Raw genomic sequence first — 12,525 nt, forward strand, 5'->3', positions numbered from 1 at the left:
CCCACTAGGGCCCCGCCCCCTGCCTGCCCCGCCCCTCTCTGGTGTGGCCAGGACCACAGTTCGGGTCCTGGCGGTGGCGGTGCCCGGAGCCGGGAGCGCTGAGTCTTTCCCAGCGCGGCGACCAGGCTATGATCGTGGGTCCCCGGCGCCTCGCTCCGGCCATCCCCAGTCCCTGTGTCAGCCCGAGCCCGAGCGGTGTCCTCAGCCCGGCCCCGCGGCGCGCCCCCTCCGATGGCGGCGGAGATCCAGCCCAAACCTCTGACCCGCAAACCGATCCTGCTGCAGCGGGTCGAGGGGTCCCAGGAGGTGGTGAATATGGCCGTGATCGTGCCCAAGGAGGAGGGCGTCATCAGCGTCTCGGAGGACAGGTAGGGACGGCGCGCCGCGGCCGCGAGGAGAGGTGGGGCGGGCGGCGTCCCGGACCCGCGGTGGTGCGTGTGGACGCGCGCCCCAGGCTTGCGCGCCCCAAGCCTGCGCTCCCCAAGCCTACGCGCCCCAGGCCTACGCGCCCTAAGTCTGCACGCACCCCAAGCCTGCGCTCCCCCAGTCTGCGCTCCCCAAGCCTGCGCGCCCCTAGCCTGCGCTCCCCAAGCCTGTGCGCCTCAAGCCTGCGCGTCCCAGGCCTACGCGCCCTAAGTCTGCACGCGCCCCAAGCCTGCCTGCCCCCAAGCCTGAGATCTCCCAGCCTGCGCTCCCCAAGCCTGCGCGTCCCAGGCCTACGCGCCCTAAGTCTGCGCGCGCCCCAATCCTGCGCGCCCCAGGCCTACGCACTCGCGTCCTGCGCACCCTTTGGGACTGGTGTTCGGCCGCGCGCTCGGGGAGCGGAGCCTGGGCCCCGGCGTGCGCTCTGGCCTGGCGCGGGCTGGGCTCCCCCTCGGACTAACGGTGTCCCGGCCGGCGGACGTGGTCCAGCCCTGAGGCCGGGAGGCGGAGGGAAGAACCGCCCGGCCCTGCAGGTGGGAGCGAGGGGAGGATGCTCCGGGCGCCCTGCGCCAGAGCGGAGGGGTTGAGCGCCCTGGCGCTGTTCTTAGGGCTCCGAACTGAGAAAGACGCCACTCCCTTCTCCCAGAAACACCGAGTCCAGTGTTCCCGGGCATCTAACACCGAATTCAACGAATATTCCAAGTTGTGAACAGAGTAACAGGGTTTCTGCCCAAAGGTTTCTCTCCTTCGCCCTCTAGTTACCTCTTCGAGCTCAAGGGGAAGCGTCTAGAACTTGGAGGGACCCATTTCTGCTGCAAATAGTTCTGAAGTTCCTTCCCTTCCCTTGCTTCCTTTCCTTAGACTTAATTTCGCTTAATTTGCAGAAGTGGCGCCAGTTTGTTCTGCCTTTAATATTCCTCACATGTTTTTCAGACCGTAGCATTTTCGCTTTAGCTTAATGTCCTTTAGTATGCAAAAATTAGGCTGACGAAGCTCATTTCCATAGGAATGCTGCTTTAGCTTGGTGGTACTTTTGGTATTTATCTGTAATTGTTGCTTTGATAACACCAGCTAGCATCCTAAAAAAGTGACACTGGCAGTATAATGAGAGCCTTTAACCTTAAAGTAGTGGTTAGGTTTTTATTTTGGTTTTTGTTTTTCTTAGTGTAAATTCAAATTGTGCTGCGGTAGAGAGTATTTTTTCTGGGTGATTTGTAAAGTTGCAGGCAGAGATTAAGCAACAAAGTGTTCGTTAATGTGTTTATGGTTATTTCAGCAGTTTGCCCAGAGTGGCCTCCAAAAATTTGCCAGATAGGTCTTCTCATGTCATAGCTTTTTCAGTATGAGTAGGATGAGTACATTAGTGCCATGTGCGTGTCTACATCGCACTCCCTGCAAATGGCCAAGCCGTGCTTGATTCGTTTTCTGTTCAGAGCCAATGGAAAACACTGTGGACAAACGCCAGCGGCAGGCAGTCTGCAGTGAACAGGATTAATAAGTGGCTGAAGTGGAATGCACGATGTAGACCCCCTATTGAAACTCACAAAGAAGTTTGAGTTTAATTTTCGATAGAGGCAACATTCTGTGAAAGAGATTACTTTTGGACTTAGAAATTATTTGTCACAGAATTGTATTTAGAGGAATATATGGATGGGCATCGCTTTCCCAGTCGGTATCTGTTAGAGATGAAGCTGCTCAGCCTAACATAACTGCTGTAGGAAATTCAGAAATAATTTGTTGAATCACGTGAAAGGAGGAAGGTAGGTAAACCTAAGCTCCTTTAATATTAGTTTTCAAATTTTTGTCTTTGGTTGACGGTTTGGGAGTAGAGGTAGGGTTTCATAGTTTCTCTTAAAAAATTCTTTTTTTAAAAAGAGTTCATAAGGATCTTAGAGGTTATTTGCTCTAACAGCTTCATCTTACAGATGAGAAAATTTAGACCAGGAAATTTGCCCGCCCAAATTCACGGAGCTGGTGGTGGAGCAGACCTCGTTCCCATCTTCTGAGTCCCGTTTCAGTGTGTTATCTTGAAGGAAGTGGCTTTGGCAGGATGCATTTCAAAGTGTTTAGAGAGGCAGAGGAGCACATGTGAAAGAAACAAAGGTAAATTTCATTTGATGGTAGGATAAAATAAATGTGGTTTATGTATTTGCTTCCTTTTCACTTTCCTAATTAATGTAAACAATAGAAATTGTTTTACTATAGAATTACTGTTAAATAAGACCCAATCATAAGTCCAGGATTATTCTTTATATATGTTTTATTAATACTAAAGTCAAGAAGTCTGTTTTTCTCTACTTGCAAATGAAAATAACTCAGTTTTGGTTATGGTTTCTATTAAAAGAGGATTGATCTGTATATTTGCTTTTCAAAATCCATGTCGGTGTCTCTTGACATGTTGTTAAAGGTATGAAGATAAAATATTGATTTTTATCAAAAACTAAAAAGTCATTTCTGTTAACTGTTTCAGCCAGAAACTAGTAGTCTTCATTTCTGACTGTAAGGTTAAACCACAGCGAGGTCCCCTTCCTGAATGACTGTGTCCCATAAATTCTTTTGAAACCCTGGTCTCTCTTTTGACATCTGACTGCTGATAGCCTTTATCTATACCTTTGAAATCCCTGAACATTTTCTGTTTTAAGTAGTGTTAGAGGTACTTGTCCATTATTTCCTTCTCCACGAGTTCCCTGAGGTGCTATGAGTGTCTTATTCATCGTAGCATCTTTAGGCTCTAGTGCAGTGCCTGACCCTCGGTAGGCCCCAAACATTTGTTGTGTTAGTAACATGTATTTTTGTTTCTGTTTCTGAAAGCACAGCATCTTAAGCTATCATAGACATTTAATTGATGTTTGTTGAATGAATTTTATGACAACCCATGAAAGTGTGTGTGGACAAACGTATACTTGTGGGAAAAGGATTGAACTGGGTGGTCTATAATAAAGGCACCTTAAAACTTTCAAAGCCCATGTATTGCTTTCATCAACAAACGTCTGAGTTCCTCCTCGGTTCCAAGCTCGTGTGTACACTACATTGGTCAGTGAAGATGGCAAGGTGCTTTCAAGATGTTCACCATTTAGTGGGGAAAATTTTGGGAGATAACACCACAACCACAACCTCTAAGATTGAGTATTGAATGGAGAATTTTCAACTTGATTCCATAACCCTGTGGTCCCCAAGTCTCACCTTCCTTTGGACGACGATTCTTCCACATGGATTACTGTTTTCATCCCACCACTGCTGTCAGTAGTGGGCTGATAAAGTTCTAATCTTCACGAAAAAGTGCATAAAAGCCCTCACTCTTGGTTCAGCCTCACACAGTTAGGAGCTGGGACTTTATTGGATACCAGCGGAGGAAACGGAAGCGATCATAAGGTATACCAAACAGGCTCATTTGTTACAGGTGTCTATTCCTGGAACTGGGGTGATGCAGAGCTCGCTCCCGGAACTTGCTGCCTCCTTTGGGTCTGTCCGTGCTTTGCTTGAGCCGGGCCCTGTCTGCAGAGGGCCTGCCCAGCTTTGGTACCCTGCGGTCCTCACTTCCCCGCTTGTTTCCGACCATCTTGTCGGAGTGAATGCCATTTTACATTCCTGGCTTAGGAGCTTCCTTCCAGACATCTCGTCTCTGTTTTAGCTAAGACTGGTACCTCGTCTGCTGCTTACCAAGGGCCCCCTTTTCTGGTGGCAGCCTCCTCTCCAATGACGAAGGCCAGGAGAGCCCTCTCTCCAGATGGGATCCATTCTAGCCAGACCTTGGTCCTTGTAAGTTCTCCATGTGCTTTATCCTAACACAAGTTCCCAGTTCTCACATTCATTGTAGCTACTATTAGGTAGAGGAGACTGGCCCTTCCTGTGGAGTCTGTACCAATGCAGTGAGTAAAAAGGGGTCAGATTTTCATCCAAGTAGAAGGTGGTGTGCTGAAGACAGGTACAGACAGCATCCTCTGGGCCTGCTGAAAACTCTCCTGCTTGTAGGGGTTAGAGAAAAGGAGCGCTCCTCCAGATGGGTCTTGCAAGGTGAGTAGGAGCTCAGGCCGAGGAAAGAGTGTTGTAGGTCGAGGGAGAAGAGAAAACTCCATTCGTTGAGAACCACTGCAACGAGGTGGGTAAGAGGATAGACGCTGGAAAATGAATGTCCCCAGAGCAGTAACGGTGATAGTGAAACTTCCCAGGATCTCTGGTAAACGAATTTGGCGTTCCTTTCTGGGTGAACCCTGAGGGTATGCTGGTAGGGTGTTGGGGAGGAGGTGGGGGACCCAGTGGGATGGCGTTAATGGGGAGGGGCTATGGGGAGCTGCCATCTTCTGTTCTAGCTCTACTGCTGCTCATTAGCTGTGTTCTCTGTAAGCTGTGAGGTCAGACGGAACTCCTGTGGAAGGTAAGAGGCAGGCTTTCACCTCAGTATAAAGAGATCGGTCCCCAGTGCCAAGCACCAGGGAGATGTGCAGTATGAGTTCATTGAGTAAGAACTAAGCAATGGCTGACCAGTCAATGGCTTGGAATGGAATGGGCCTCAGGAGGAAAGGTGTTTAGGTGGGGCCTGAGAAGCTTAGGAGCCTGACTTAGGTCAGGCTCACGGTACTACAGGGGATGGAGTGGGAAGGGCCTGGGACAAGAGAGGACTGGGGTTTTTCTCTGACTAAACTGTGACTATTCACCTCTGAACTATGACTCTAAGTGGTCGTATGTACTTGACTGTTTCTTGAGAATATTTGTTAAAATTTCATTTCATTTTATAAATCGTCCTACTATTCGTTCTTTTACCATTGATCTTTTTATCACTGTTCAGTTCTCTGGCTGAGACCATTTGTTCTCTAATGCTTAGGCCTTGGCTCGGTTCATTGAGCTCCTGGTAGAGTTTTATGTGCCATGTATAACACTTGAATCAGAAAGATGTGTAACAATTGCATCAAAAACTTTTTTTTGAAAATGCAGATTAAAGTTTTCCCACAGTGCACAGTTCTAAAAGTGGAAGCCTCAGAGTGATGGCGTGAGGTCTTTAAAGTTGTCGCATTTAGAACTCATCTAAACTAATTTTCAAGTGTGTCAAGTCTCTATTTAATGGAATAAAATTAATAAACTTTCAACTGTGCACTTGAGATGCATCACTTGGCAGTATTAATCACTGGTTTCAAGGTCCCAAAATGGGAATTTGCCGCTGTGATTGTTGGAAATTAGACCTTTATGGTGAATTGAGAACATGAGGCAGTCTTCATGCCAGCAAATCTATCTGGAAACAGCTGCCTCTGTGTCTCTAAAGGTCAGAATACAGATTGACTTTTTAAGAAAAGCTTGTTATGGGAAAGCTTGTATAAGGAGGCTCACTAGAGGGGGTTTAGCTTCCAGTGACCCCAAAGCTCCTGATGTTTCTTAATTTCCTACTATATACAGATTCTGTCCAGGATGTCAAAGATCATAATCAGGGTACATTCATTGTTCAGGACAGTGGCAAATGTTAGAGTGGCAGTTTTGACACTTTTAAAATGAGTGATTTCCAAGTGGTGAAATCCTGACCCCTATCTTACACCTCAAGCATTACTAATGCTTTTTCTTTGAAAAGTGAAAATAGGTAAAAATCAGGGGACGTTAGTAGTTGGAAGAGTCTTTAGAGAGCTGATATTTTCCAAGCAAACCAAATCAAAACTTAAAAAAGGAAATAGTCAACACTTGAACAATGTGGGAGTTAGGCCTGCCAACACCCCCAACCCCAGTTGAAAACCTGCATGTAACTTCTGAGTCCCCAAAGACTAAGAGCCTACCACATATTTTGTTATATGTATTATATATTGTAGTCTTAGAAGAAACTAAGCTAGAGAAAAAAAATGTTTTTCAAATTGTTATGATTTTTTCCAATATACTTATTGAAAAAAATCTGCATATAAATGGACCCACGCAGTTTATACCCATGTTGTTCAAGGGTCAACTATATACATTTTTAATTGCATAGCATCTTTTCTTGGCTGTTTGCACATTTTCTGTCTGTTGTTGAGAACCATCTTGATGTCATTAAAAACTAACAGTTTTGGGGAAATTAAAACAGTCACCTTTAGGACTGAATTAGTAAGTTATGATTTAAGAGTATTTCAAGTAGTGATCTGTTGGTATCTGTAGCACTAGATTATATGCATTATATACACATGCACACACACAGAGATATATACATTATATGCTTACCTAAAAAAAAAATGGCCATCAAGCCAAATTTTTCTTCTCAATTACAGTATCAGAATAGAAGGAATTGAAAAGGAGGTGACATGATTTATTTTTAAGTGAGCAGGTCTCCCAAGGAGAGTCTCGCAGCTAACCTAGAACCCCTCTAATGCAGACCGAGAGACTTCCCTCGTGCCCTTTAGGTAGGCAGTCCCAGTTCGGTCTCCTCTTTTGAAGGGCAGGGGGCTTCCTCATCCAAACGCTTCATTTAGTCATTAGTAAAAATTAATTTCAAGGTGTGAGAAGCTAATGAGACCAAAGGAATAAAGCCATCAGCGTGATTCCTGGAATCCTTGTGTGCACCTGATTAAGGATTCATGGAGAAGAACGGGGACTGGGCTCTGATCTCAGCTGTACCCGTGGGCGTTCCCAACGGTATTTCATCACCCTGAGCCTGTTTCTCCATCAGGTGTAGGAGGGTGTAGGATTTCCTGGCCGTGACTCTGGCGCTGTGATGTGCCCACATCGTATGTGTAATGTCTGCAACCACATCATCCTGAAACCTTGAGGTGGAAGAGAGTGCCCAGAGGGGAAAGGGCAGGCCCTTTGTAGGCAGCTGGGAAGCGACGCGTCCTGGAGCCTGTGACTGGCAGCGTCATGTATTCTGGATGAGATACTGAAGAGGTGTTTGTCTTGTATTGGTGCCTAATACCTAGCTGAACTGGACTCACTACATTCCTACTTCTAGATGAATCTTTAAGCTTCCAACACTGAACAGTTTAGCCCTGACTGCTTTGCTGGCCCCCATGTCAGGGCTCCAGTTGTCTAGAGTAACGCTTTTGAAACTTTTTTGACCACTAATCATAGTAAGAAATACATTTAGTGTTGCTGCCCTAAGACTCATACCCTCACACACATACACACACATGTGTAACTGAAACAAAAATTTTATGAAATGGTATCCTTAAAGTGTGACATCCACGCTGATATTTTCTGTTCTTTTTTAGGCTTTATAAAATCCTGATTGTGACTCATTCAAGTGATATCATGATCCATAGTGGGTTGAGAACCGTAATTTGAAATGCAGTGTCTTAGAGAAACATTCTAAGTTTTGTACCCTCTTTCCCTACGTTGTTTTGGTTTCATAGAAGATGGAAATACAGTTCAGCGCAGGGACCTTCACCCCACATGTGCCCCACCCCTGCCCTTCTCTGCCTTTCTGAATGACCATGGAATAGAGAACTGACCTAGTCTCACCGGAAGCTTCCAGCTCAGGGGTTAGCAGTTCTAAGCCCAGAGCCAGGGGAACTTCAGGGAAAAACCAGGAGTGCAGAAAATCAAGCATCTGCTTAAGTGTCTTCCTTTGGCTTCCTGTGATGTGCTTGGTTATTGCTATATTGCTGTTAGGACAGAAATGCTGTGTGTCATCTCAGTGGTGAATGTCAGTCCCTGGTCTCTGTGTATGTCTGTGCTGTTCTTTTCAGCTGGACCAACTTGCCTAAAATATGGAGCTACTTGAGAGTTTATGCTTTTTCCAATGGTTATTAAATTTTGTATCTTTTCTTCAGTTTCTAAGAATCAATTTATATTTTAAGTAATCAAAATAATCCCTTCGGACTATGTTTATATTTTAAATAAATATAATAAATACAACCATAATAAAAAATAGTGGCTCATAGACAGGGTCTGTTAGTGTTTGTATATTTCCTTCTAGTAGTTTTTCTAATGAAGTTTTCAAAGATCTGATTGTGTTCATATACTTATATTCCTGCCCCCACTTAAAATTGTGCCACCTGGGGGTAGCCATCACTTTACATGGCTGTATAGTTCTCCTTTCCCTTAGAATCCACTCAGCCACACTTCATGCTTGCACCACAAGTACTTATTCTCCCATCACGAACAAGACTTCTTGCTCTCAAGCTGATGACCTAGTGGGCGCATCAGAATTTTCCCACCGACTATTGTTGTCTGTTTGCATTTTTTTCAGTTTTCAGTTTTATATAAATGGTATGATGAACATTGTTGTGCACATAGCTGCTTTTTCCTCCTAGATTTTTGGATTATTTCTTTAGGAAAAATTTTAAGATTGCCCTATAGCTTTCCTAAACATTTGTGCCACTTTATAATATTTATACTGACATAGAATAATTGTTTTGCCACATCTGACCAGTCATGGATATTACCATCTTAGAGTTCTTCATGATTTACTTGGTAAGTAGTGGCACTTCACTGATGGTAATTGTATGTGTTGGCTGATGGGTGAATATATTTTATTTGTCTGTTTACTTGTTATTTTCCCTTTTGTGAATTGTCTGTTCTCGTCCTTCTGTCTGTTTCTCCATTGAAGTCTCCTAGACTTCAAAGATTCTTGAACATATATTCTGTCCGTACAGTACGGATATTAACCCTGTATCTCATCTATCTGGATTGTCTTGTACACTGTTTGCCTTTTTATTTTCTGCACAGTGTTGGGGAGGAAGAAACTATACCCCTACCCCCACCCTGGTAGGTTCTTCTAGCTGGTTTAAGAATGAAACAGATAACAGGAGGAAAAAACCCAGTTTTTCTATATGCACAGGGAATCCATAGACATGAGATTCCAAAGATATTCAGGGAAAATGATGAATATGTGTCATCCTGAACTAAGGAGAGGCGGGTAGGGGTCTGGGACTTCAAAGGAAACGGAAAGCAGTTCATGAGAATATGAAGGAATAAATGTTTGGGAAACAAATGTTTGCTGGAAACTATGGGGTATAGACAGGAATTTTAACCGACTACCACATTCCTGACAGCCCACCGCTCCTAGTTTACAGTATAACATCGTTATCTGTGGTGATGGCGCTCTTCCTGGAGCAGGCCCTCTGTCTAAATTCTTTTTATGCAGTTGGGGAGGGAAGGTGAAACTTTGTTTCTGAGTCTTTTAGGCCTCAACTGTTTTCAGCTCCAAAGTAATCTGCGTGTCTCCATGGCACGTCTTGGGGCTGCCTGCCCTTGGCCCCAACAGTAGCAAACATTTATTTCTTAATTTAATGTATCCTTTTTTTTTTTTTAAGATTTCTTCCACAATTCCCAATTTGAAAGTAATTCTCTCCCCAGAGAGTCACTGAATATTCATTTTTCGCTCATTCTAGTTACATAATCTGATGAAAAAACTTGATTTATTTGGAGTGTATTTCATTGGATGGTGTGAATCGAAGAACATAAATGATTTTTCATAAATTTGCTGTTGATTCTTTCAACACCATGTGTTGGTTTATGCTGTCTTTATATTTATTTGTGTAACTGCTTTTATCACAAAGTTCTCGTAGTCGCCGGGGCCTGCCACGGGCTCTGTGGGATTGGAGGGACCCGTTTGCCGCTTTTCATCCAGGTTCTGCCCTCGCGTGATCGCAGCTGATGAGTTCTGGTGGCTGGTGGCCTGAGTGCCCCGGCCCAGGTCAACGAAGGAATGGGTCCAAATGATTGGCTCTTCCCTGGGCTTTAGGTTTTAGGGTCTCAATTTCCCCATCTGTAAACTGGGAATAATGGCTCTCCTAGAGTCGTTGGGAGGTTGACACGCGGTGGCAGCCCTGCAGCACCTGGCATATGTGGAGCGTAGGTGGTACGCAGTGAGACGGCTGCGTCCACCCCCTGCCTCTTAGTGGGTGAGGCTCTTCTGTCGCCGCGGTCCCCCTGAGGCTTGACTATTTGGGGCCACCTTGGGTACGCAAGGGTGGGGCTGTTGGATTTCTGTTTGTTTGCCTTTGTAGTGCTGAGTCCCCCTGTCTCTTGCCTGGGTGTGGAAGGGTGTGGCACTCGGCCACTCCCCGCTTTGCCCTGGTAAAGTGTCGTTAAGGAGAGGCTGCCTGCTGGGTGCTGTGTTCTCCTTCGTAGGCTTTTCTTGCTTCTGCATTTGCCATCTCGTCCTTAAGTGGTGTGTGCATGGTCCCCACTGGTCCCCTGGGGTAAGGGCCCCGTCTCCTGTCTTCCATGGGGACTGCATGGAGGAAAGGATGTAATCCTAACTCAGCTAGCTGCCCTCCACAGGGAACCTGGGCACTGTAACTGGCAACCCTCAAGCTGAAGCCCAGGAGGTTTGAAAATCTGGGTTTCACACAGAAGTTCAGACTGCTGCCTTCTCTTGACAAGTGGGAAGACGTAGCTGTGCCAAGCCTGGGGATTTGGGTAGAACTCTACCAGACTTGGTCATCTGGCCCTGAAAAATATTAGGATTGTGGAAAGAGCTGATTAGGGTATTCATAATAATATGATTATGAATTGAGAGTTGAACCTTGGAAAAATTGCAGAAAGTGAATAAGAACTAACAACAGTGAGAGTTTGGGACATTCAGTGTCAGAACAAGCAACTGTCTGCAAGATTGTTGCTCCAGGAGCATTTGTATTTAAAAAAAAAGGTTAATGGTAATTTATGTTTAAGAACATACGAAAGTATTTTAGAATACCATGAAAGTGATTAAAAGAAAAAAATCGTATTTGGAAAGACATCTGACTTGAGTTGAAAATTCACTCCCCTGGCACCATACAATGGATGCCTGAGATGTCAAATATATGGTCATATGGTGCATTAGGCAACCCGATCTTCACCCTTTAAGACTAAATTTATTCTAAGGAGAGTCCTGAGGAGACTCGACTTAGCAAAACCCTGACAGTCTGGTTTTTAGTCTGTTCTGTTGTGCAGACTTCCCAAAAGAGCTCTTTCTCATCAGTGCTGGTTAGCCTAAGACGGAGCTGAATCCGAGGCACACAAACTACTTCTTCTCCTGTGACTTATACCCATGCCAGAGGGTAGATATGAGGTCCCAGTATAAGAAAGGCGTGGCCAGATTCTGTGTTAGCGAGGTGAGCGCATGGAGTTGGATGTGCGCAGCGGATGGGTAGCATCCCTCGTGCCAAGCAGTTGCCAGCTGTGAATGCCCTCCTCGTTGGACTCTGAGTTGTAGGGTCATTGCTGTTTTGTCCCCAGACTTACTTGGCTTCCTTCAGCCTAAGAGCCAACTATCTCATTTTTTTTCCATTGATCATTTGAATGGCTCTGAAGTTTCAGGGATTTGGGAAATTTTTAAAAAGTTTAAGCGAAGAGTAATAAAAGTTTGTCGGTTGGTGGCCCCCTTGTGTGTGTGGCACACGCTAATGGGAAGCAAGGTTTCACACTGTCCTCTGCGTAAAAACAGGCCCAGGAAGTAATGTCCCCTCTGAATAAAAAGAAGTACGGTATGGCCTTGAGTGATTATCTCTAAAGGACTCCAGTGAATCTCTGAAAAGCTCTGCTGAACGCTCGTTTGTTCAGGAAATACAGTTGTTTGGTTTTTCCCTCAAATGTGCACGAGTATTAGGTAGTCACTGTGTGAACCAGCTAGAGCGAGTTCTTTTAACCAGAACGCAGGTGATGAATACTTGCTTAAGTACATAAAGGTCATTCCCATTCCCTCTTTGTGTGGCTCCTTGGTGTCATGTGACAATTTCTGCAACTGTAGGGTATTTATCCCGCTTGGCAAGGATTGGTATGAATGTAACATTTACTCTAAGATTCTCATACAACGTCAGGAAAGCATGAAGTACGATGTATAATGCAAAAAGCGTAAAGCATAATGCCAAATTTACTTTTATTGGCGACGGATGGAACATGTCTATTTGGGTCTGTTTTCTTGGTTCTCTGGTTGAGTTTTTTGTGTATTTGATTGTTTTTAAACTATAGATACTGATGCTGTTTTAGCTCTGCCCTTTGCAGGTATCATTTTCATAAATGATGGGCTGCAGTGCGGCTTTGCCCTTGGCATTCATCCAGAATTGGGGGGGGAAAAGCAACAAAGAATCTGGTCAATCCTTTGTTTTATTGGTGAGCACCTGTCAAATTTTTTTTTCCAGATTCATGATTTCTTTTTGGGTGGTTTGGAAAAGTAGAAGTAAACAAAAACCAAAGTTACTGTAATTAATTTAAGATTGTAAGTGTCTGGTT

At 44.9% G+C, this 12,525-nt stretch overlaps 1 protein-coding gene across 4 annotated transcripts in view; it reads left to right on the forward strand.

Annotated features, from left to right (window-relative positions):
- Nucleotides 1-19: 19 nt before the first annotated feature.
- Nucleotides 20-12,525, forward strand: part of WDFY2 (WD repeat and FYVE domain containing 2) — a 111,318-nt gene continuing 98,812 nt past the window's right edge. For 2 of the 4 annotated variants that reach the window (XR_008992745.1, XM_036904848.2), the window contains exon 1: nt 41-368. Coding sequence is in view for 2 of the 4 variants with exons in the window: in XM_036904848.2 (XP_036760743.2) it covers nt 232-368 (137 nt within the window). In the remaining 2 variants the exon portion in view is untranslated. Of the gene's footprint in view, nt 369-12,525 lie in introns of all 4 variants that reach the window. The other 2 variants (XM_036904849.2, XM_036904852.2) reach the window with 2 other exon arrangements.

This window comes from Manis pentadactyla, chromosome 2 (assembly GCF_030020395.1).
Source record: "Manis pentadactyla isolate mManPen7 chromosome 2, mManPen7.hap1, whole genome shotgun sequence".
Classification (NCBI taxonomy): domain Eukaryota; kingdom Metazoa; phylum Chordata; class Mammalia; order Pholidota; family Manidae; genus Manis; species Manis pentadactyla.